The 26,931-nt window shown below is 37.0% G+C and overlaps 1 protein-coding gene across 2 annotated transcripts in view; it reads left to right on the top strand.

Moving 5' to 3' along the window:
* LOC150086822 (uncharacterized) overlaps positions 1-24,519 on the top strand; it is a 221,285-nt gene extending 196,766 nt beyond the window's left edge. Inside the window, exon 4 of one of the 2 annotated variants that reach the window (XM_090371597.1) lies at positions 23,618-24,519. In XM_090371597.1, the coding sequence (XP_090227723.1) occupies positions 23,618-23,721 (104 nt within the window). In that variant the 3' untranslated portion in view covers positions 23,722-24,519. Of the gene's footprint in view, positions 1-23,614 lie in introns of both variants that reach the window. The other variant, XM_090371596.1, reaches the window with a different exon arrangement.
* Positions 24,520-26,931: the final 2,412 nt, after the last annotated feature.

Below are 26,931 nucleotides of genomic sequence, written 5' to 3'. Positions count from 1 at the left end.
TGTTGCACATGGAAGACTGCTGCACAAATTGGAGCAGTGTGGCATTGGAGGCAAATTGCTGCTATGGATAAAGGGATGGTTGAATGGAAGAAGACAGAGAGTGGTAATCAATGGACACTGCTCATCGTGGATTAATGTTATTAGCGGAGTTCCTCAGGGTTCTTTGGGTCCATTGTTGTTTTCTGTATTTTTAAATGATATTGATGATGGTATATCAAGCTTAATGTTCAAGTTTGCAGACGATACGAAGGTTGGCAGGGTTGTTAAGGACACTAATGACAGTACGCTTGTGCAAAATGATTTCAAAAGTTGAGCAGATGTGCTGAGAGGTGGCAAATGAAGTTTAACCTTGACAAATGTAAAGTACTACGTATGGGAAGCAGCAACCCCAGAGTGACTTATCAACTATGTGTTACTACACTAACAGTGGAAGAGAACGAAAAGGACTTGGGGGTAATTGTGCAGGCAGATATGAAGTTTTCTGAGCAGTGCAGACGGTCTGCAAGAGTAGCTCATAGTGTCTTATCAATGATATACAGGAATCTTTCTAGCAGGGATAAAGAGGTGATTATCCCCTTATATAAGGCAATGGTCAGGCCACACTTTGAGTACTGTATACAGGTCTGGAGGCCTCATTTCAAGAAGGATGTAGAGCTGTTGGAACGAGCACAGAGAAGGGCAACAAGATTAATGAATGGAACAAAGGGTTGCTCTTACGAAGAGAGGCTTAAATTTTGCAAATTACAGTGTCTGGAGACTAGTCACCTGCGAGGTGATCTGATTGAGGTGTATAAAGCTTTGAATGGTTTGAACATGCTCAATGCTGATTGAATTCTTCCTATTGCTCAGAATAATCATTTGAGAGGGCATAAATTCAAATTTAGAAAAGACAGATGTAGGATAGATGTGCGGAAGTTTGTCTTTAGCCAGCGGGCGGTTGGTTTGTGGAACAGAGTTCCATCGTTTGTTGTGGAAGTTGATAAAATAAATTTAAGGCTGAGCTGGACAGGTACTTGGAACGAACGGAGGGGTGAAATGAGAGCGTGTTTTTTTTTTTTTTTTTTTGCTGATGCTGCATAAGCTTGATTTCTTGCATCACATGCCTCTGCTAATGCTAATAAAAACTAGTCTTCCTGCCGATCGTCGTATATGCAGCCGGTGTCTGGTTCCACCGAGTTGGCATGGTCAAGATGAGAGACATATTGAGTTCCATCCTACGTATAATGCTAATGTCTACCCTTAGAGTTTGCAGAACAGTATCTACAGCAGCCATCCAGGTCATAGTTGAAACTCTTCTTCTGGATCTGTATGTCGCCTACAGAGGACTAGTATTTAGAATTAAAAACAACATCCCCACTAAGTTCCTTGACATCGAGCTTCATCTTGACACCGACCCCAAAAGCTGAGAAAGCCAGATGCTACAACGAGGTTAGTGAACTTGTGGCAGACCTGCTGGAATACATCCCAAGTTGGGATGGTTACTAGAAGATTCCTTCCCGATGTCACCTTTACATCCTCTAATTCTCTTCAATCCTGGCTTTCTCTCACCATGGAGACTTCCTTTTTGGTTACAGCAGGACATGGTTCTCTTAATGAAAAACTGCACCAACTAGGCCTCTGCACGACTGACCTGTGCTACTGTAGAGCCAAGGAAAACTGGAGGTGCCTCCATTTTGACTGTATTCTGTACGAAGATTTGAGGCAAAATTTAGTGAACATCATCTCAATATCTGAAAATCAATTAGACCAGTTACTCCTAACCCCTGAACGTTTATCTGCTCTTCACAACTTTGCTACGGAAGTCTTTGCTGGTCGATGGAGGAGATCATATAGAGTGGTCAACACTCCTGGCATTCGGCCTGAAGTGGATAAAGGTTTTTTTTTTTTTTTCTTCTCTCTGCTTCTTCCTTTATTTTTATTATTTTTATGTTTTCCCTCAAGTATAGCTGTGTTATTTTATTTTATACATATATTTTTTCTTTTTATATATTTATTTCTTTTATTTTTTCCGTTTTTCTCTCTTTTATTTTTTATTTTATTTATTTTTTTATTATTTATTTTATTTTTATTTTTTTATTATTACTTTTATTATTATTATGTCATTTTTTTATTATTTTTTGTTATTATTTTTTCCATAACCAAAAAAAACCACGGGTGGTTTTTTTTGTTTTTTTTTTTTTCTCTCTATTTTGTCTGTCCCTCTGGAATGGGCCCCCAGAGGATCCTGTCCCATTCTGGCAACGTCAAGTGGCCCAGAGACAGTCCCAGTAATGCACGTACTGTCTATTTCGAGTGACGTAATTTGTAGGTGTGGGCGAGTACCCAGTATCATCTATCCAGGTGATTGATGCTTCTAGGTAGCCAAGCGGCCAGACACAACAACAGAACACACACATAATTCACACAAACCTACGTCACACACGTATCAGGCCCATTTGTAGTGATACTGTTCTTCACAGAGATGCGAGGGGGAGTAGAACAGACGTTCTAGGTGCCGCCTTTACAAAAACACATGTCTACATATACATTAAAAAAGTTTTCCTCCTAGTGATATTTATTCCAGCTAATGGGAGAAGAGGGCGAGGCAATTACATCACTACAAATGCAATTACTGTAATTATTGACAACTGCCCCCTTAACTTTCGCCAACCTCGTGCACGTGCCTCCCTGCCTAACATTTAATGTTCCATTGTAACGGGTTTTTTTTGTTGTTTTTTTTTTGTATATTAATGAATATTGTATACAGTATTTGTAAATAGCTTAATATTTTGTAAATATTTTAAATATTTGTATAGTTGTAATTATTTGTACTGCTCTTCCGGATGCAACAATATTCCTCATGCATTATGGAACCCGAAGCAAAAAGCCTTTTCCTAAGTGACATATGTAAACGCAGATAAATAATTACATAGTGATATTTATTCGACCTTGAGAATGTTGGACACTACAAATGGACAGGTACATAGGTCATTTTGTGATTAGATATCGATCAGTGCTTATCGACAGGTGTGTTAGAAAAGATTTGAATTACTCCGTATACCTCTACATTTTACGTAGAAAAGCGTGCGCGGGGGTAGGCAAGCAAAGCCCCCCCCCAGCTATTATTATTATCAGTTTATTTTCATAGAAATGTCCCTTTACAGCTATCCACCTAGAGGACACGGGTTACATGATAATATTGAATAAATATTGCCATACTATTTACAATTTATGTACAGAGTACTCAAATGAGTTAATACAATACAGAGCCTAAAACAGCATCTGGTTACATAAGTACATAATCGTAGATACATAAATACAACAATTCATGGATAATGAATGTAGCATCACCGAAATTATATCACCTAGAACTTGACGAAATTATATCACCTACATCTTTTGGACTTGTTCAGTGATGTTTTCTGCAGACGGCATGCAACGCCTGAAATTAATGCAACTCTTAATTTGTTTGCACTCAAGTTTAGTATATATATACCTTCATTTATTTCGGAACTAAGTAATGGAGTATTGATAAAGAAAGAAAGAAAGAAATGAAACCATTAATTTTTCTAGATCTGTTCACATGTGAAAGCGACTAAAATGGCGCAAACAGAAACGATCCCGTATAAATTTTCCATACTGCTATTTTAAGCCTGGTAGAATTTTAATTGCATTATTGGACGTTTGTCGTCGAAGCTTGCCACAGAAACTATTGAAGCAGAAGAGGCGCACCCTGCTTAAAGCTCTGGAAATTATCGTTTTTCGAGATTTTTATTCCTTGCGCAACTCTTCTTTTGTAGACTGTAATAAATAGCTTTACTTGTTCGGGAATATTGTTGTACAGAATTCATATAACTTTCTTTTGTTAGTGAAAGAAATTGGAGAAATTGAGCGCGCACAACAGCGAGAGCGAGCGAATTCCACCCAAACCCCATTCATCGAAATTTCTTCTGATACCATTCTGCAAGAGAGTTAGTGAATGAATCGTAGCATTTGCTGGAGGAGGAAACAGCTTCAGTTCTTGCTTGAATGCTCCACCGAACGCCCATTGATCCGGATCGTCAGCTGGGGAAGAACTTTCCCACCGCCCATGCAAAGTCATCAGTCGTCCCGCACGTGCGCCATTTCTGTCATGTGCGCTTTCTGCGGATCACCTTCCGATCACAAATGGCCACGGAAAAGTAATGGATGGCTAAGAACGGAGTTGTAATGCTAGAGGAGAGACAGCCATCCATATTTCTGTTCGTCAAAGCTATTGAAGAGAATGAGCGCTGTCTTCAACAGCGAAAGTCACGTGGCCAGGGAATTTCCTCTTGATCCTCGCGTCTTCAACTTACGCACGTTATTCATCACCTCGACGCCTAACTTTAAATGCCATTATTTAGTGCAGCTGTTACACAGTAACTTAAAAGTTACAAGTTAAATAAAATCAAACGATTTAACATTTCACTAAACTACTGCATATGAGACTGGGCAGAGAAAATTTTCCCGTTAAAGTACCGGAATTTCTCTCTGTCATAGCTTTTTCGCGCTAACAAGAAAAGCCTTTAGAATATTGGAGAACTTCCGAATATCACCCGTCCACATTTTTAGAAAATTAACTGTTATGGGTACGTGTTATTTATAGGAAAAAGCTTCAGAGGTTTCATCAGGTGCGTATTAAGAGCCTAAGCAACTAAGGCTATAAAGAGTGAGTATGTTGTGCCTGTAATTGCACTTATTCTCCGGTCGGTTTATTCGACGAAAAAAAGAAGTTTCTATTGGGGACGGGAGGGACCATGGAACCTTCGCCCCAGACCGACCAAGTTGTGGTTAAAAAAAAAAAAAATTTTTTTTCTACACCATCACGTGTATCGAGCTCGTTCTTTCATTGGGTGTGGAAGGATAGTGATTATAAACGCTGTGCTACACGCGAGGGCATAAACTTTCGAGAAAAAGACGTAAAAGTCAGCTGTGGTGATTAATGCTACAGAAAGAAATTAAAAAAAAAAGTTTTTCCGAAAGATGGGAATTCTGCTCTTTATAAGTGTACATTATTACTGAAAGGGCTCGAATAGATGAAAAGGTTATCTGTTTACTTTGGCTAAAGAATAAATGCAGATGAGGCACACTTTGAGAAAAAATTCGCCGCTCAACGGATAAATTTTCCGCTCACGTGCATTCATATAAACGGTGAGTGGCCACCCTTTAAATAGGTGCAATGGGTCTTAATCATCTTTCTTTCGCTTCACTTTTATTCTATTTTTCTCTGTTCTTGAGGCATAGACTTGCGTTCACGTTCAATTACACGTACGTGTATCTCCTAAATATCATGCACGCTGCGACGTTCTTGAAGAAAAGGAACCTTTGTTCTTATTGATTGCTTCATTCAGTTGATGTGCTTCCGACGCCTTCCCTGAAATTAGTCGTCCTCTTCCAACTACATTTCTCAGTTGAGTATTCGGTAAGTTGCATAAAAAACTGAGAGACTGTGTTGCAGAACACTGCCGTAATTTACACTGCTAGTTATAGTTAACCGCATCAGCCAGAGTTTCTGCAGTTTCAAGCGGTTTTTCGCCCCTTTTGAGTCGAATTCATTACATAAATGGTATAATTAAAAAAGGAAAGAAAATTTAAGATTCGAGATTAGCCATGTATGGATCAGTTTTTTATTTTATTTTTATTTTATTTATTATTATTTTTTTTTTCACTACAAGAGAGTTTAGTCCACATTTTTGGAGATCTATACTTATGTACCCAGGCTTTCTCCTTCTTTCCATTTTGCCCTCAGTAATTAGTTGTGGAATTGCGTATTTATTGTACAGATTTAGTCATCTGTTTATGTTCTCTGACTGGAACGGATTGCCAGTAAGTTTACTTTTTGCGACTTAATGAGACGCTTGCTTCTAGTTAGCTAAAACGCTTTTTCTTGTAAACTGGGTGATATTGGAAAATTAAAATCGTTCCAACACAAAAAAAAAATAATAATAAAAAATAATAATAATAATAAATAAATAAAATAAAATAAATACTAACAGACGAACAAAAATAAGCCAAGCAACAAAAGCCTACGCTCACCAGGGGAAAGGCCCCCTCAGCCTTCCTCATAGTACAAGGCTGAGGGGCTTTTTCCCTGGCGATACTGTTGCCTATGTTATGCAACGAGCTACAGCGCACAAAATTTGGTACTCAGAATTCCATCTCCAAGGATTGGTGCAGACTACAAAATAAGAAATTAACTAAATTTAAAGAAAGGAAAGAAAAGGAATTACAGGCATGATTTCTTCAGAGGAGTAACTTTATGATATTCAAAACATCTACTATACTAAGATGTAGAGAACGTTATAGTAGCAGCGCATGGGTATAAGTTGAAGTACAGAATATATCTCATTCAGTTGCAAGAAAAGTATTATGCTGAGCGGAGGGTTTAACAAGGACAAGTAATTGGTCCACATTTCAGAGACCTTCGCGAATCTCAGTTGTTATAAGTGGAAAATGCCGGGGTTTCAATCTCCAAGATGGGAGGGAATTATTGTAGACTTTTTTCGGTCTTGGGCGAGGGTTGCATGCTTTTGCTGCCCAGAAACTCGGGGGTTTTTTTAACCACAAAAATAAGCAAACCGACAATAAATTGCACTTGATTTTTACAGACATTTCACTGACGCCCAATATCCTGTGTAAGATAATTGCGCTCAGGTACATCGAGAACGAAGGAAGTGGGGATGAGAAAGTAGATCAGCTGCTCTGGCCTCAGACATTATTTTGAGATGGAGTGGGAGAGGATGTTCATGAACGAGCTGCAGCGCACAAAATTTGGTACTCAGAGATGGTTTACAGTGGTTGCCACGCCTCAGAAAAGTATATAATAGTGCTGATTATAAGTGTTGCACTTTACACTTCTACACACCTTTCTCTACGTTTATTTACAACATGCGTCACTTTGGGCACTGACTTGCCTTCTTTAAGGATGAAATAAATCAGAATGCTGAAGAATTACCAAAGCTACACTAATGTTTAACAATGGAACGCTTCAAAAAGTAGGCTGATATGGTTGGCGTGCGTTTCTGTGCATACAGAACGTGACGCGGAACTAACACAGCATCATTCCGCAAGCGTGAGAAAGATTAAGTGCATTTTAAGAAAACTTTTTAAAAATTCATTGTATTCACGTCATTACAGTTTTTTTGAAATGATTTACATCTGTTTAAATGTATTCTTATTTTTCCCGTACTTGATCTGTACTTGTACTATTTAGTAAAAAAAAAAAAAAAAAAAAAAAAAACGGTGCGGATCAGACTGCCAGAGTAATAAATTGAAGTTTAAAAAAAAATTCGCCAGTGACGTAATAAAGATTAAGTCGAGGATCGCTTGTATATTTTATACTGACACATCTCTTATTTAGGGATTCCTCTCTTACGGTTGAAAACGTGAGACGTTTTTCATTTTGTATATAAGCTCTTCAAGAGTTTTTCATTCATTCATTCATATACCGATGATTTATATGCTATTATCTAACTATATTCAAGATGAAAATAGAAAGGCACTTTATTTCGCTGATCTTGTGGCTCTATTAAAACAGTATAAAGTTTTTCATTTGTATTCTGTTCATTTAGTGACGCGTTTTACTTGCCTTCCACATTAAACAGCAATCATGTTATCAAATGGTGACGAAATTAAGTATCAAAATTCAAAGCCAAATCTGTTTCTGTTTAATCGAATTCATGTGCTGAATTATAACTAAGAATAGTTATGACCATATTCGGTTGTCAGATGCGTAAACACCTTATTAACTTAAACATTCTGTTGGGTTCTATGCATGCTCAATATTAAAATTAAGATGGAGATTTCAGCACGTTTCCTTTTGTTCTTTTCGTAACTTTACCACGTGATAGGAGTGCAGAACGAAAGAAATTTTAATTTTAGCAAAGAAATAAGAGCCGTAACCAACAGATTCTAATTATAAACACGAAAGGTGGATTCATTATTTGCCCTAGAAGGAAGTTCGAAGGAAATTAAACAGCCTTCAGACACTTTTGTTATTCCCTGTTCTTATACTCGGTAACCAGTAAAAGAGAGAGAAAAGGGCTATATCCCCCAGTATGCCCTTGGTTATAAATCGAATCGTTAACAGAATTTAAAAAAAAAATGTATATATTCACGTGTGTATATGTTATTATTATTATTGTAGAATAACTGGGAAAAAACTGAGGAAAGAAAATATGTGGAGAAAAAGCTGAAACCGATTCATCTTTACAAACTGTATGATCATACTTTTTGAAAATACTTTTTTAATTAAATGTAGTGAATTGCAGTACATAAGCCATTTGAAATAAACAAAAGCCATGCCAAAAAAAAAAAAAAAAATTCACAGAAAATCAAAAAGATATACGAGAAATAACATTGAGAATGAAATTTATATTTTTCATATTCAAGTTTTAATGCATACAGTTCTGTTACGCAATATTTTATGAGCACTCATTCCCACATCAATTATAAATTCAGTTATAAAATGAAAATAACTATACTGAAGGAGTGTGCACCACGGTAATGGGGGATTGAAAATTATATATTATTATATTATCATCATCATCATCATGAACTTGGTCCGGCTTGGGTCCAACTTCATGATGTTCCGTTGTAGCTCTTGGAGATGGTCCTGATCTCGCCATCGTTGTCTTGGTCGACCTACATCTCTCTTGCCTGTAGGTTTGTAGTTAAAGGCTAATTTTGGGATCCGGTCTGGGTTCATTCTTTCTATGTTGGTGATCCATTTTTCCTGATACCGTTTTATGTCATTTACTATGTTATCTACTTTTAATTTCTCGCGGATATCTAAATTTCTTTGGTGGTCTAGTCTTGTAAAGACTAATAATGGTCTTAAAAATCTCATTTGTGCTGCTCCTAGTTTGTGTGCTTCTTTCTTATTTATGACCCAAATCTCACAGCTCTAGAAAAGGGCTGGTTTTGAAGTGATGTTGTGCAGTCGTAATTTTGTTTCGGCTGTCATTTGTTTTCCTTTAATCGTTCCATTCATTTTATTATATTTTTGTAGTTTAGTGTGGATGTCTTTCCCTTCATTTGATATTAAATTTCCCAAATAGGTGAAGTCAGATATTTGTTCTATTTTATCATCGATAACAATTTTGACTCTTTGTATGTTTTATCCACATAATCCCATTGATTTTGTTTTTGAGGTAGAGATTTTCATCTCGTACTTTTTACCTGTTTTATTAAGTTCATTTGCTGCTATCTGTAGTTCATCTTCGGATTTTGCAATTATAACTTAATCATCAGCATATAATATATTGTAGTTTGGATTTTATTCCTGTTGTTCAACTGTATTCCGTTGTTAATTGTTTGTTTCCATTCTTTAAGAATTTTATTGATGTAGATATTAAATAAATTTGGTGATAGTTCACGTCCTTGTTTGACTCCTTTATTGGTGTTAATTGGGTCCGATAGAATATTTTATACAGACTTTTGAGTTTTTATATAGGCTTTGGATCGCTTTCCGGAGTTGGGTTGGGATATTTTCTTCACGTAAAATCTGCCAAAGTTTTTTCCCGGTTTACATTGTCATATGCTTTTTCATAATCAATAAACAGCAGAAATGTTGGTACATTGAATTCTCTTCTTTTCTCCAAAATTTGTTGTAGTGAGAAAATAGCATCTATTGTGCTTCTCCCTTTTCTGAACCCACATTGTTCTTCTAAGAATTGTTCACTGTATTTATTAAGTTTATTCTTTAGTATATTAGAGTAAAGCTTTGCAGCAGTTGACAGCAGTGTTATCCCTCTATAGTTGTTAGGGTTATGTCTGGAGCTTTTTTTGTGTAAATTGATTACTATTCCTGTTTCCCAATCTTTGGATATCTGTTGCTTATGCCATATGATGTTAAATAATTTTAGTAGTGCGTTTTTAGTAAGGTTCCCCCATATTTAAATAGTTCTACATTCAAATTGTCTATGCCTGGGCTTTTTCGGTTTTTTGATTTTTGTAATATTAACTCTAGTTCTTCCATTGTTATATTTTCTTCATATTTGGTTACCACAGAGTCATCTTCCAATTCCCTAGTGCCTGGGTTATACCATAGTTTGGAATAGTGTTGCTTCCATTCTGCTTGGGAGATGGAGTTGGTTTTTATTTGATTATTTGTGTCTAGTTGTAATTTCTTAAAAATTTTAAAACCTCTTCTCTGTGGGCTTGTGATATCACTTTCTAAAGATTTAACAAATTTATCCCAGTCATCTCGTCGGATTCTTCTGGTTAGCTTTCTGACTTCTGCTCTAAGCTGTTTATATTTTATGTGTAGATATAGATCTTTAGTTTGTAGGAACAGTTTATAGGTATTTTTTTTCTTATGATTGTTTGTTTCAATTCTTCATACCAAGTTCTTAGCCAGTGTTTCTTTTTTATAGGTTTATATCCAAGACTTTCATCAGCAGCTCCCAGAATTGATATTTCCTCAACATTATCACTTTCATATGATTTGAGTTTATCTTTCAATCGACTTTCATAAAGGAATTATTATATTATATTATATTATATTATATTATTGCGAAAATTTTTGAACTCCTACCTTATAAATATCTTAGTTCCTATCTTCACCCTTTTACCAATAATCATCAATATGCTTTTCTTCCCAAGGAAATCAGCTGTTTCAAATCTTGCCTTGTTTTCTCATTTCCTACAAACTAATTTGGACAAAGGAAATCAAATTGATTCGCTTTTCCTTGATATTTCACATACATTTGACTCTATCCACATCGATCTTCTGCTGTTCAAGCTGTCATCTTATGGTCTACGATCCCCTTTACTAGATTTGCTTGATTCACTGCTTAGAAATCGTAAACTATCCGTAATAATTGATGGTACTTCATCAACTCCGTTTATTGTTTCGGAAGATGTTCCTCGAGGCTTATCATTGGGTCCGCTCCTCTTTATTGTTTATACTAATGATCTGTCAACCTTATTTCAGTCCGTTAATGTTGAGTAGCAGCTCTATGCAGATGATATTAAACCTTACAAAGTTATTTGTTCTTCAACTGACAGCGATGAACTCCAGTCCTGTCTTGATTCCCTCTCACTCTGGTTAAATAAAAATAACTTGTTTCGCTAGAATTGCGTAGTTAGACCCTCCGTCCTTACTGATTATTGTATTGAAAACTCCTTAATTAATTGCAGGTACTGATACGTTCAAGGATTTAGGTGTCCTATTTCGATCTGACCTTCACCCTCTTCCCACGTTGATCACGTAATATCTCACACTTCTAAACTTCTTGGATTAATCAAGCGTTCTTCCTCTGTTTTCAAGAGTGACAAAGTTATAATTCTTCTCTCCAAGCAGCGTATACTTCCCTTTTTTGATTATTGTGATATTATCTAGTCCCCACAACAGGAATATCTTTCTCACAGACTCGAGAGAATTCAAATTAAATTCATTAAATTCTTATGCTATCGAAATCACATTCCCGTTCACCGTCGAAATTATGGAGCTCTTTGTGGTCCCTTCAGAATCATTCCTCTTAACTCTAGACGGAAACTCCATGGGTATCTTTTTGTCTACAACATCATAAACTCTGTTATCGATTCTCCATCTCTTCTTGAACAAATACCTTTCGCTATACCCCGTTTGAATTCTCGTTATAAAATTGATTTCTCACTGTATGTTCCTCGTACTCATCACTTACTTGGTAGTCCTCTGTTTCGTTTTCTTCAGGTAATGAATAACTACAATATTGATTTTACTCTTAATCCATATATATATATAATGTCCTAAGCTGAAAACGCACACACGCTTTTGGGATAGGAGATATTATAACCCTCCGGACTCTTGTTTAAAAATCGAGAAAATGAATGAATCGTTATTTATTTTTTGAAATTATCATTACTTCCCTTTTCGTTTTACATCTTCTTGTGGGGGGAAGGAGGAGTTATGCTGTGTACTGAATTGCCGAATATTTGAGGAAATTATGTTTTTCAGTTTCGAGTGTATAGCTTTTAATAAAAAATAATAAAAGACTATTGTGATTCGCACACTTCAATTTCAGTATAGCGTTATTTTCATTATATAAACTGAATCTGCGTATGATGCGTTCGAGTGACCATGCCAGGCATGCCTCATAAAAAGGCGCGTGATAGTTCGAACTGTGTCACGTGCCCATGTTTCTCAAACATTTTGATACTTGTTTCGCTTTCTGCTGTTTTCTTTTCTTGGCTTTTATTATTTCAATTGGTTTATTTATTGTAATCCATTATATTAAATTAAAAAGCATTTTCTTATTAGTAAAGGTTAATTTTCGGATTTTTCCCCAGTTTTTTTTTTTTTTTTTTTTACCTACAGATTTCTTTTTCCCAGTTGGACCTCACGCAGTGGGTGTCGACTAGCAGAACAGAACCACCACTCACTTTTGTAAGCTACGTGCTCTTCATCCCTATCCTGAACTACAGTTAAACAATAGTCCGATACCACTAGTTAATAGCATCAGATTTCTGGATCTGATATTGGAGAGGAAGCTAAATTTCTAAGCACATGCCACTCATCTACGAACTAATTGTCTAAAATAGTTGAACATACTTCGATCAGTCTCGTACATGCCATGGGGAGCTAATCGGTACACCTACAAGTCTCTAATCCGTTCACGCTTAGATTATGGTTCTTCCGAATACAATTCAGCTAGAAGCACACTAGAACGGCTAAAGTTATTCAGCACAGTGCTCTGAGGACAGCCCTGCGAGCTTACAGGACTTCTTTAGTCCAAAGCCTTTACGTTGAAGTGCATGATCTCCCATGACACCTTCGAAGAAAAACATTGATATGCTGCTAAGATCTGGAGTCTCATCACATCCTTTTTTTTGAATATCTGCATAATAACCGTTGGGATTCCTTTTATGATAGTAAGCCAAATGAAAACTGTCCTGCGGCACTGACTTAGATAAACTCTCAATATTGCAATGTTTGAAGTTGCGCGCAGCTCAAACTACCCTCAACTCCAATGCCTGTAGTACAATATACAAAGCTGACAATGTGGTTGGTGCTGAAGCAGTTTTTCCTTCATTCGCAGTTACAGCTTCATTGCTAGCTGAATGTACGCTCTCTCTCTCTCTCTCTCTCTCTCTCTCTCTCTCTCTCTCTCTGTGTGTGTGTGTGTGTGTGTGTGTGTGTGTGTGTGTGTGTGTGTGTGTGTGTGTGTGTGTGTGTGTGTGTGTGTGTGTGTGTGTGTGTGTGTGTGTGTGTGTGTGATATCACACACGGATTACAAGCCTATAATTCGCAAGGCCTATTATGACAACTGGTCACAGATCTGGAAAAATAACGCCAATAACAAAATTTTTCAGATAAAACAGGGTCCAAATTTGTGGATCCCTGGATTCAGAAGAAACTGATGAGAAGTAGTAGTATTAGTAAGACTGAAAATTGGGCATACTCATCTTACACAATTGTTTTTAATAATAGAATAGCAATTGCTTAAAAAACGGTACTCACCTTGAATAAATCTGCAGTGGTATGTTGAGAAGAGGTGGTTAGTATTTAGGTTGAATTGTTAACTAAGAAACTAAGGGGGGGGGAAATGAAGAAAAACGGAATTTAAAATAAGTGCAAGGAGGTAGAAGTGTACACATCCGATTCTTGGTTGTCATTGAAGAGGGAAGAAGTAATTTGAAAGCTTGAATAAAATAATACGATGAAACCAATAGTCATCACGATAGTATAAACTTAAACCTTTAAAACAACACGCGTTCTCTGCCCATTCAATTGCCAACTGAAGACGTTATTATTTAATGAAAGTCCTTCGTAATGACTATTGGCCTCATCGTATTATTTTATTCAAGCTTTCAAATTACTTCTTCCCTCTTCAGTAACAACCAAGGATCGGATATGTACACTTCTACCTCCTTGCGCTTATTTTAAATTCCGTTTTTCTTCATTTCACCCCTTAGTTTCTTAGCTAACAATTCAACCTAAATACTAACCACCTCTTCTCAATATACCACTCCAGATTTATTCAAGGTGAGTACCGTTTTTTAAGCAATTGTTATTCTATTATTAGTCCACCAATACGGTATTATAAGATTTCTAATCTTTTACAATTGTTTTTATTACTGGGAAAAGATCCACCTCAGTACGCATCCTCTCATATCCAACTTATGGTCCGTTGTAGACTGTCCTCTTTACTTATCCATTAATTCAAACGTCTTCCATTCAGCAGACTGAACGAACCTAAGATTTATCCCACCTTTTTTTTATGAGTATAGTATCAGATGCAATACAGTATCAGATGCTGATGCTTCCTGTTCTTTCTCGATTTTCAAGAGTGACAAATTTATAATTCTCTACAAGCAGCTTATACTTGCCATTTTTGATTATTGTGATATTATTTGGTCCCCACAGGAATATCTTTCTCACAGACTTGAGAGAATGCAAATTAAATTCATTAAATTCTTATGCTTTCGAAATCGCCTTGCCGTTCACCGTTGAAAACTATGCAGCTCTTTTTCGTCGCTTCGTAATTGAAACTCTGTTTCGTTTGCTTCGGGTATTGAATAATTACAATATAGATTTTACACTTAAACCATGTATGTATAAGAAATTTCTCTTTACTCTGTTTTTTTATTCCAAATTTTGTATATATTTTAATAGTAATGACCGTTTTGTATTGATTCTCTTTAATTCTCTGCGTTCTCATCATTATCTAAGTTCTGCGTGCCCTGTGGGTGAGAAGTTTGTAAATAAATAAATAAAACTAACAAAGGCAAATGACAACTTGCAGGGTTTTAATACGTGTTAAATAAAATTCGGAAACTTTCTCCTCAAAATAATCATTAACAGCTGCCGTGATGCATCATCATTTGAAAATCTATTTCTCTTAGATGAGATTTAATATTTATGAACAGATAATAGTGATTCTGGGCTAAATTTAGAATGTAGGGTGGGTAAGCTGTTTAGTTCCACACAACGACATTCTTTAATAGCATACTGAACAACTTGATACTTCTGAATAGTTGCATTGTGAAGTTCTGTAGGATCCATCTTGCAACCACTTTAGATGTGTAGATGCTCATGAATGTCTCTTCAGTGCTACCAGTAGATATATACACCTCTCTGCAATCTATGAAACCTTTAGACGCCTATCGCTCATGATGAATTTTCCTAAAGAGCAATTGTTTCTGTATTGACACCATTACATAGTCTTCTATACCTTGGGAATATGTTTAAGATGCCATTTTGTATGGTGGTGGTGTACAACAAAATAACGATGAAACGAGGAGACAGCGAGATTTTTCGGATGGGTATAAGGGACATTTATAGGGGTTGTATAAGAATTACCAAAAAAGGTCACATTACAGAAGTCGATACAAGATGCTCGAAAATATGGTCACATGACATCAGTACGGCGTATGACCCCCTCCAGCGGCTAAACAAGCCGGACAGCGGTGAACCATGCTTGATATTAGGGTGTGTATAAGATTCTATGGCAACAAATCCCATTCTTCCCCCAGTGCAGAATTTAGCACCCAAAGTGACTGAGGAGTTGGCTGTCGGCGTGAAATGCAACGCCCAGGGACGTCCCACACATGTTCGATTGGATTTAAGTCTGGTGATCGTGCTGACCATGTTATCTGCAGCTTCAAGATATTCCTCCACCACTGCTCTATGTGCTGTGGTGTTATCTTGCATGAAAAGAAAATCTCGGCCAACTGCATAACTAAAAAGTCGCATTATGGTTCGAAGATCTGTTCTCGGTACCTCTGCGCAGTTACGGTACCGCTCTCAAAAACGTGAAGAGGAGTGCGGCCGTTGATCATTATTCCGGCCCACACGAGAATATTACCTCCACCGTAAGTGTCTCGTTCTCTGATGGTGGAGGGATAAGACATTCCTCACTGTCTCCAGATGAAATAACATCTAGAATCTGTTTGAAGCTAGAACGAGACTCATCAGAGAAGAGAACTGTACCCCATTTGTCAGGACTCCTGGTCATATGTTCATGGAACTAGTTTCGACGAGCTCTGCGGTGGGTTGGGGTTAATGGTTTTTTTTTTTTTTTTTTTTTTTTTTGGTACTTTGTGGCGTAATCCTCGTGCGACCTTGGACAGCTCTTCTCGTAATGGTTCCTGTCTCTTGAAACTACTTCCATAGTGCCTAGACGACACTGCGTGATACATTAAGCCAACGTGCTACCACCTGCTATCCTGAGTACTGTACTGATGATCTGGCTATCCCACTGAGCAAGCCAAAAAACCGGAAATGAAGTGATGTTGTCGCAACCTGTGTTTTTATAGGCATGAATAATTTGCATGCCAGGATGCCTATTATTCAAATATTCGCTTTCGGCGACATTGTTCACAATAAAATATTCATGAAAAACATTTTCTGTTAATTTTGTCATGCAGTGTATTGGGTCTGTAAATTGCGTGTGTTCTGTAGTCGATTTGCTGTTTGATGAACGAAAAATCCGAGTTGCCGGGAGGAAAAATACAGGCTTCCTCCTTTGAGAGCGACTAACTCAGCTATGTTTTGAAAAAGACCTATAAAAATTCCTCGCGTCATTGAGGGGATTCGAACTTAGGTCTTTCCTAGCTTATAATCTCTCTCTCTCTCTCTCTCTTGGCATAACACAACTTCTTCTACATAACTGCTCACTCTGCACAATTCTCAAATCTGCTCTACCGTGGAATACTGTTCCACATCTGGGGTGGAACAGTATTCCACCCAAAACCCCTCTTAGGCTTCTAGACGCCATTAAAAAGGAGGCAGTCGAGTTAATTAATGACTTGTCTCTTACAAAGTCTCTTCAATTTCTGTCTCGTAGACGTTCCGTTTCTTTGCATGTATTTCTGTAAACATTTCCATGGGAGCTGTTTTTCTGAGTTCGCTTCTGTTATTGCCCCCCCTTCTCTCTCTCTCTCTCTCTCTCTCTCTCTCTCTCTCTCTCTCTCTCTCTCTCTCTCTCTCTCTCTCTCTCTCTCTCCCCCTCCCTCCCCCAAACCAATCCGAACACGTAACAACAAGCATCTTCTGTCTTTCCAACCTTCAACCCACACCCAGTACTAAGTGCTGTAAATTTAATACCTTTCGTGTTTGAGGTTTTTACGAAGGGGGGGGAACCAGTAATAAGAAAATTACTATTGAGCTATTGCGCATCAGAAATCGATGCAAGAAGACTGGATAAATAAATGGTGTGATCGTTTCATTAATCTAGGTTTCAGCTGCAGTGCGCTGATGGCAGGGTTAATATATATGATGAAAATAACATGAAATCATGGAACCTTCATGCATGATCCCAACACGTAAGACTAACAGAGATGTGTAATGGTCTGGAGCATGTTTTAGTGGTAGTCCCAACAAAACATGCCTTAAACTCATGATAGTTCCCCATATGTTTTTAGCGTTCAGGCTAGGCTTGCTCCTTTGAATCCCTTGGACCAGAGTCCGAACTATAGAGCACAATTAAACATAGTGCGGTCCATGTGCATTCCATCATTGACTACGTACACTTCTGCTAGCCTTTACTTCCAGTAGGATAGTGACCATGCCAGTGTGCTTACATCTCATTGAAACACTGCGCGGGACGCACAGTGGTATCGTCACCGTCCTCCCCACACCGGGTGGAAAAGACCCGGATTCGAATCCCATCGATGACGCGAGGAACTTTAGTGGGGTTTTTTGGTTTGGTTTTTTACCCCAGAAAACTGGGGTTTTTTTCGTCCAGCAAAACAGGCAAATCGACCAGAGAACAAACGCAAAATACAGACACATACAGGTTAATGTATTAAATTACGGGTAACCCTAATATAATATAATAATTTAAAATTTTTATCTCGTTGGAACTTGTTCGATGATCATACTGGAGATATCTCCTCTCTTCAGTGGCTCATGCAGCTCCCGGAAACTCGGTTTTTCGTCCAACAAACACCAAATCGACCAAAGAACACACGCAGTTTGCAGACATGTTATATACAGCGCAATATAGCCAAATTTGCTGATGCAGCAAAAAACTCCTATAACAGCTCTTACAGAACATATAGAATACGACATCAAGCATGCAAATAGCATGAAAAAGCCATCGAGCGCAGGAACCACTGCCATCCACTCTGCAGGAATTGCAAGACGCCAGTCAGTTATGCGTATGGGCCGAACATTATTGAGTGAGCATTATTCCCTGCCAAGGTAAATAGCTGCTACATTACACGCAAGGAGGACTTACTTAGTAAGGTGTTTTTTCTTAGCTAAGGATCACCGTAATGCGAAACACTTAGTCGTGTTACCAATCGAAGTGTGCACATCTGGAGAATTAATTTTAATACTCGTAAGTAGTGTTTTCATTAATTTTTATTACTTTTTATACGGCTTCCGTAAGTTCAATTCCATTTTTTAAAATTAGGCCATTGCCAGTTTATTTCTTAGGTATCAGTTAAGCTAGTTTATAGCAAGGCTCGACAAATTCTATTAATAGGAAGAGTAGCTAATGTTTCTGTACAGAAGTTTTCGGATAAACCTGCTTTACTAACCTCACGGGTCGATGTGTATTGGAAAGGATGAAATTAAAATAGAGTAGAACTAAAAGCATGACAATTGAACGAATGCAAATTAAAAAGAAACTCCGAATCTTAAAAAGTATTCTTTTCTTTTCAAGTATAAAAAATAAAATGAAGTCACCTAAAGAACCAAACAACTTAACAGTGGGTGTTTGTGGACACCTTCCGTTGATCCAAATGTAAGGAATGTCAAGAGAGCTCCATTTAAAAGAAATTCAAGTTCCATGGTGCACTACTGTAATGAGCAAAATTTAAAATTTTATATAGTTATTGCTATATCTGCGAGAAATCTGTAGACAACTAGATATTAAGAGCATTTAATATGAATTTCTCTAGAACCATTCGATGCCCAGGGCGTCAGTGTTAGTCAGTTGTAGCTGGATTTTAATTTTGTTAAAAATTGAGCTGAATCAACTAACGATGTGCAGTAGAGTGTATGTGTTGGCTGCGCTCTCTCTCTCTCTCTCTCTCTCTCTCTCTCTCTCTCTCTCTCTCTTTTGGAGTAATCAGTATAGAAATTTGCTTGGTAATCGTGTGTTCTAGTGTTAAATGTTATACCGGAACCATATTTGACAGTGGAACGACCGTTGTAACATGCAGTGCAATCTGGTTAGCACTGCATCCATTATACCAGTATTTCCCAAATGGGGTTCCGTGTAGTGAAAGTGTGGGTTCCGCCAGAAAAATTAAATTTTTTGTTTATATTAAACGTGATTTTTAAAAAACAATTAGTAGTAAATTTGATCTCATAATCATAAATTTATTAAGAGTATTGTTATTTTGTTATACATACTTAATTTGGCCTATTTTCTAGCTCCGTATATTATGTAAGAATACTATTGGGGTTCCGTAATTTTTTAAAGATTATATATGAGTACCGTGGGCAAATTAAATTTGGAAGCACTGTATTAGACTATATTTTGATGCCTTAAGTGCTATAACTAAAAGGATCTCTGTAATTGCCAAAGACGTTTCACGTGAGCGGGTAGCTAATATCAGGGAAGAGAGCCTAAAAAACTTCAAGGGTTGTGTTAGGGTTGTTAAATATACAAGAACATTAAATCTTAATTGTTTATACAGTAACGTTAGAAGTGTCGTCAATAAAATGAGCGAATTCGAACTGCTGGTTAAAACAAGTAACGCGGACATAATAGGGCTTACAGAGACGTGGTGCCACCCGGAAATTGGGGATGATGAGTTTCAGTATGGCTTGTATAATGTATTTAGGAAGGATAGAGTAGATAGAAGGGGTGGTGGGGTAATGCTTCTTATCAGAAGCAGCCTGAGTGCGACGATAGCTTTCCCGGATTCAGACGTTTCACATGCTAGTATAGAGTCTGTATGGTGTGAGATAGTTGGAAACAAAGGTACAATGCGAGTAGGAGTAATCTACAGACCAGGTGATTGTGAAGACTATGACAAAAGCCTCTACATGCAAATGGAATGGGCAAGTAAGCGTCAATGCCTTATTATGGGTGATTTCAATTTGCCTCTAATTGATTGGAGTAAATGGGAAGGAAACTCGACATGGGGAACAAAATTTTTAAATCAACTAGATGACTGTTATTTGTATCAACATGTCAGGGAAAGTACTAGAGAAAAGAATAATCTAGACCTTATCATCACACATGAATCAGATGACATAACAGGGCTGACAGTAGAGGAACCAGTAGCAGGAAGTGATCATGGAGTTCTACGGTGGATGATGACGAGAGAGGTAGCAGAAGTAAAAGGCAAAGGAATGGGTTTTAATTTCAGAAAAGGAAATTACGATGCCTTAAGGTACTACATGGCCTCTATTAACTGGGTAGATATCGCGCAGAGAATGAATACAATTGAACTGTGGTACGCTTTTAAAACATTAATCACAGATGCCTTGAATGCGTATATACCATTAAAAAAATACTCCACGAGAAGGGTTCCAAGTTGGATGAATAGTGAAGTTGCCACATTACTTGAGCAGAAAAAGGTGGCATGGAAAAGTTACAGAGCAATAAAAAGTACTGAAGCCTATAGCAGCTACAAGGTGATGTGTAATAGAGCCACAGAAAAGATTCGACAGGCAAAGGCAGTTTATGAGAAATCACTAGCAAACAGAGCAAAGAGGGGGGATAAAGAATTCTTCACATATATAAATGCCAAGAAGAGCAGGACAAACCAGATCGGACCTTTACGTAAGGGAAAGGGGATAGTAATAAATACACCAGCTGCCGTTGCAGATGAACTCAACAGTTATTTTGCATCGATATTTACAAATGAAAAGCCTTTTGTGGCAATGGGAAATTGTGGGAGCGAAGTTAAAAAATATGTAATTAATGATATTGAAATTTCGCAAGATTATTTAATGAAAAAACTTTCAAGCCTACAGACCAGTAAGGCTCCTGGAGTTGATGGAATATACCCTATAATCTTGAGAGAGGCGGCAAGCGAGTGCATTGAACCACTGAGGCTGGTTATGCGAGCATCACTAGACTCTGGGGAGATTCCCTTGGATTGGAAAAGTGCAAATGTATCTTCCATACATAAGGGTGGCTCTAAAAGTGAAGTGAGAAATTATCGACCTGTCAGTCTGACTTCAGTAGTAGGGAAAATCATGGAGGCAATGATCAAGGGTGGAATTCAGGATCATTTGGATCGAATTGAAATTCTCAAGGATACTCAGCATGGTTTTGTAAAGGGAAAATCATGTTTAACAAATCTGGTTCGCTATTTCGAAAGGGTCACTCACGAGCTGGATTTAGGGAATAATTTCGACATTGTTTATTTAGATTTCAGCAAAGCTTTTGACTCAGTCCCACATGAGCGGTTGCTTTATAAGCTGGAACAGGTTGGAATCACTGGGAAAATCCTTAGATGGATAGAAGGATGGCTTCAGGGCAGGAGGCAGAGGGTTGTGATAAATGGCTATTCCTCAGATTGGGTTGATGTAAGAAGTGGGGTTCCCCAAGGATCAGTATTAGGACCACTGTTGTTTTTAATTTTCATAAACGACATTGATGAAGGGATAGAGGGCGTGATGTCTAAATTTGCAGATGATGTTAAAATTGGTAGAGTAGTTAATGATCACTGTCAAGCTAAGCTTCTTCAGAGAGACCTAGATAGACTTCAAGAATGGTCAGAAAAATGGCAGCTGTGCTTTAATCCAACAAAGTGTAAGGTATTACACCTGGGAAACAGTAATCCCAAAATAACTTATTCACTTGGCGGAGTTCAACTAAACCCAGTACTGGAGGAAAGGGACTTGGGTGTTACGATACGGTCAGACATGAAATTCTCTGAGCATTGTAAACAGGTTGCAAGGAAGGCCCATGGTGTCCTATCGATGATCTATCGAACTTTTGCAAGTAGAGATAGGGACGTGATAATCCCATTGTATAAGGCTTATGTTAGACCACACTTGGAATACTGTGTTCAAGTATGGAGACCGCACCTAAAGAAAGACATCGAGCTTCTTGAAAGGGTGCAAAGAAGGGTAACTCGCCTGGTGAGATCGGCAAAAGGGCGTCCTTATGAAGAAAGACTTCGAATATGTGGGTTGCAGAGTTTGGAAACTAGACACCTTAGAGGAGATTTGATTGAGGTGTTTAAGGCTCTGAGAGGCATCAGTAAAATGAATGAGGACGAAATTTTCAAGATTATAAATGATGCTAGAACTAGGGGACATAAATTCAAGTTACGGGGGGAAATGTTTAGATTGGACTGCAGGAAGTTTTATTTTAGCCAGCGAGTTGTAAATTACTGGAATAAGTTGCCTTCATGGGTGGTAGAGGACGACAGTTTGGGGAAATTCAAAGGTCATCTGGATAGTACTTTCGGGTAAGGGAAGCGCATAGGATGATAGGATTAATTTTCTTTTTATTTATTTTTTATTTCATTTTATTATTTTTATTTATTTATTAATTATTATTATTTATTTAATTTTTGTTTTTATCATTGTTTTGTTCGGATTTTTTTTTTTTTTTTTTTTTTTTTTGGCTGGTGCAGCATAAGCCATAGGCTTTCTTGCACCATACGGCCGTTACTAATACTAATACTAATACTAATTATTAAACTGAGAACCTAGTTTATTGTATGAAGACGAGATCAGGATAATATAAAACTTAATGCTGTTGTTGGATTCTAAGTGTACTGTATAGTTAAGTCTGCTAAGGACCGAGTTAAATTATTGAAAAAGTTTATTAATTTGTTATTTATTCTCAACTAATAACACGTCGTCTGTGTTGTTAGTAGAGAATTGATTTTATTAGTAGAGAAACACATCGATTTTGGACCAACTGATGGCGTTCACGAAAATTTGCTGTTAGGATCTTGGTTCTTTTCACTCTTCACGTACCGTCACCATTTCACTTCCCCTCCCCCCAACAATGAAGAACTTTCCAAGAAAAATACACTTTTTCAGGGGATTCAAAGTTTATTTTAATTTTTTTTTTTTTTATTTGAATTCTTATAGTTGTCGTACTTTTGATTCCATTCTGTTTAATTTCATCCTTTCCAAACACGTCAAGCCACGTCCAAACACGGCTATTAAAGGAAGTAAGTTTTATACGTATTGAAGTTTTAGCTAATCTCCCTATTTCCTAGTTATCTTAAAATACAAAATTTTAAGCTTTTGCTATGCACATTAAGATTGTTTAAATTTTTCTGTACAATTTAAAGTTATCTGCACATTTTAAAGAAAGTATCTAGGTTTGACACCACTGGAATCCTTTATATAAAATATTTATTGAACTAGGTAAAAGATTTAATTGCATTATGAATACGAATATAAATTCTTCATTGCAAAGCTCAACTTGTATTTTTACTATATGAGGACATGTATTTTTCATTATTAGACTTAAGTTTACATTAAAATTTTCCTATCAGTCAGAGGATTAGAATTAAATCAATTATGTTGTTGCTTATTACTTTAACCTGAATTCATCTTACTAACTAAAGTATATAAAATTTAAGCTTAAATAATAAGTGTCAAGATACCTCTTATCATCTATTTTCTCTATTACTCTATTTTCACTGTAAAAATAAAGTATTAAAATTCCTTATCATATATAAAGTTAATTGAAAATATCAAAAATTGTATTTTTAAAATTCTTTTTTTTTTTTTTTTTTTTTATTCCAGTAGCACTCACCGATGAATGGGGTATGTGGCACAGTGGTCCTTTGGAACAGTCAAAGCTAGGAATCTCTCGTCAGAAACGGAGATATGCAAAATCAGTGATAATGTGAGGCATCTGTGGAGAGCAGTGGGTTAATATCATGGAAGCCCGCAATTTAAACAAAAAAAAAAGATAAAAAAAAGAGACATTCTCAGTGAGCCCACTTGTAAAGTTTCACGTTATCTGCACGGTTTTGGGGCACGTGAAGATCAGAGCGCATAGGGACGTCATAATGTGACAAATCTTCCACAGAAGCACATTTCCTAACAGAAATCCTTAAAGTTCTTTATGTTTGTGCGTGAGAGAGGAAGAGAGTGCTATGTATGTGCGTGAGCGTGTTCAGTGTCATCGAACTTGGAATGATATTCTACAAATATATACCTGTTTGTTGTGGTAATTCAGCTCCTTCTTTTCTGCCAAAGATACTGTAAATCCTATTTCATTATTCTCTTTTCCTTCTTAATTTTCCCATGCCTTTTACGTTCCAGCACTTAGAATCGTTTTAATGAACTTATTTTTCTGAAATAATTTAATGATCTGTTGAAACGAAAAAAAGAAATTTTATGGATACAGATATAAGTCATGGTGCAGCAGACTGTCACGCAATCCTTCCCTTCCTGCAATAGACGATGTCAAATACTACTCTAAAGATACTATTTTAAGAACACTTATTCGTTACCAACTGTAGAAATCAGTGCTGTCTGATATTGAAAATACTTCAGATGTAAACCATCAATGAATCTATAACCAAGAAGTTTCCATTACTAAGGGATAAATTTGGTACAGTACAAATTTTTTGAGACTCATGTTTTAAATTAATTTTGGTTTAACTGCTTTCTTGTTAACGAAGGAAAATGTGAACAAGTGTAGGCCCAAAAGTGTCACTTAACTTATTTGTCGTATGTAAACAGTACTTTGTTCTCAGAATTAATAAAAGTCTTGGTTAAACAAGAAACTTCTTGTTGAATCGTAAAGTGGACACAGCTGTATTTCTCAGTAACAAGAGAAGTGTAAATAGTAAATCCTTGTATGGCGAAAGTGTGGTTACTGCTTTTTTGTTTAATTCATTCTAACGAATCAAGGATGGATTAGATTGTCAATGTTTTTGCATTGCCCTCTGCTTACTTTCGCTTATTCTCGGAAATAATAGTGATTAAAAAGTGGAACTATAACTTGTTTTATACAAGTTATATACAAGCGATAAGGTTAATCAGTAATCGCAAACTCATTCCGCTTCCTAACTGATCATTCGTTGTCACAGAGAGGTTCATATTCTGCTGTGTGAGCTGTTTAGCCAGTTCGCATGTGCGTAAAGAATGTAACACTTTGGAAGAGCCCATCTAGTTTGCATGCCTTTTCCCTCTGCTCCCTGTAAAGCGAGGCGTTCGAAAACCCCGCGCTTTAAGCGCCCGTCTCTAGTTATAGACCTTAGTGGCTAGATGTTCATGAAATTTTATATTTTTCTCTTTTGGAAAGATTTGTGGGGCCATCTCAAAGTTCATTGATATCAGACAAAAAGCCTGGATCTCATGAAATTTACGAATGAATTGCCTGTCACAGTGGTCGAGCCGGATAGTTTGGTAAATTTCAAAGTGGAAGTGAATAGGCACTTTTTGGCGACGGGAAAGGCATGGATGATTGAAAATATTTCCGCTTGTTTTGGCAGATGTATTTAAAAAAAGCCGGTTGCTTGCATCATTTAGGCCATTATAATTCTAAAACTAAATAGAAATCTGGAAATATTATTTCTCCCCCCCCCCCATACATACCGCATAAGTTATCTACATAATGTATATCGGGACTGAAGTGCTGGATATTTTGTTTGTTGCCATGCACTTATTGGAGGAAGGGATTGGTAACATGGACAATGTGTAGAAATTAAAATTCTCGGCATCCTTTTTTTTTTGTTGCTTTTTGAAGAGCTTTTTTGTTATTATTATTATCAATTAGTAACTAAATGAAGGATAACTCACAATAAATAATCAGTTACACTATTTGTATATTATATTACTCACAGCATAAACTAAAATGCATTTCAATTTTTATTAAAATCTAGGAGAAAATGAAATACCAGAGAGACTTCAATAAGTTATTTCCTTTAAATATGCTTGATATAATTAAAAAAAAAAAAAAAAAAAAAAAAAACACTAGTATTATGATACGTAAATTTCCGTATCTTATTTGTGTAGGTCCGTCTGCACACAGTGAAGTACGTACGGAAAAACAGAAGATTGTTTGTTTGTTATTTGGTTTTTAGGAGCATTAGCAACTAAGGCCATATTGCTCCGGGATATGCGGTGGTCATTCCCTGACCTTTACCGCATCCTCCGTATTTGGTAGACACGGGCTCGAACCTCGGTCTATCAAGAAGCGTGTATTACGCACTGCTGCTCCTGCCCACTTGGCTACGGAGGCGCCAAAAAAAGTAGAAGAGATTTAGAGTAACCAATCCGAAGGAAAACATGGATGTCACGAAATTGGAGCGTTCGACCTCATAAAACTTTTGGCAAAATTTATATGTATGTATGTATGTACCTGTTGTGGGACGGAACTGAAACTACAGTTCAACTCCGCCAGTGAGCTCTGTAAAAAAAAAAAAAAAAAAAAAAAAAAAAAAAAAGGTTAGCATGTGAGTAGAATATTTTTTTGCGATGTGTAAACGTTGTGTTATGTATCTGTGTTGATTTGACTTCAACGCCACGAGGAGGTGGACCAACCTCAATTGTTCTAACGGTCAAGGATGGACGTGAATTCTGCACCCATTGGTGGGATTGCAATACCAGTGGGCGCCAGCAATCCCGTAGTCAAGGCTGCCCAAGCCCTAACCACCAGCAAAAGAGCAAAAAAAAAAAAAAAAAAAAAAAGTACCAATTAACTATTAACTACAGACTAACAAATAAGTTACAACTAAGAATTAATTGCAGCAGATGATGAAGTGCAAGTTCAAATAATTGCAATCAACAAGGCTATTGATCAAAAAATAGAGACAAAAGAAAGTAATGGACTAACAGTTATTAATGAACGCGTGTAACTTCTATAAAATGATGCTGTTCTGTCTGAATACCAGATAAAAATTTGGTCCAGGCATTTTAAATGGGAACGAGAATCCGAAGATGATCCCCTCTTGGGAGGAACGACGAAAGCAACTCCTCCAGAAATGAGCCGGGGGTATAAAAAAAATAAAAAGTGAAAAGCTGGTTATGCAGGATGGACGTATTAAAGCGTCTATGATTACAGGAGAATGTAATATTTCTTAGAGGTCATAACTGAACATCTGCCA

The sequence above is a fragment of the Mastigoproctus giganteus genome, chromosome 4, assembly GCF_048544385.1.
Source record: "Mastigoproctus giganteus isolate SK-2022 chromosome 4, ASM4854438v1, whole genome shotgun sequence".
In the NCBI taxonomy this organism is placed as follows: Eukaryota; Metazoa; Arthropoda; class Arachnida; order Uropygi; family Thelyphonidae; genus Mastigoproctus; species Mastigoproctus giganteus.
This window is presented reverse-complemented; position numbering and strand designations above follow the sequence as displayed.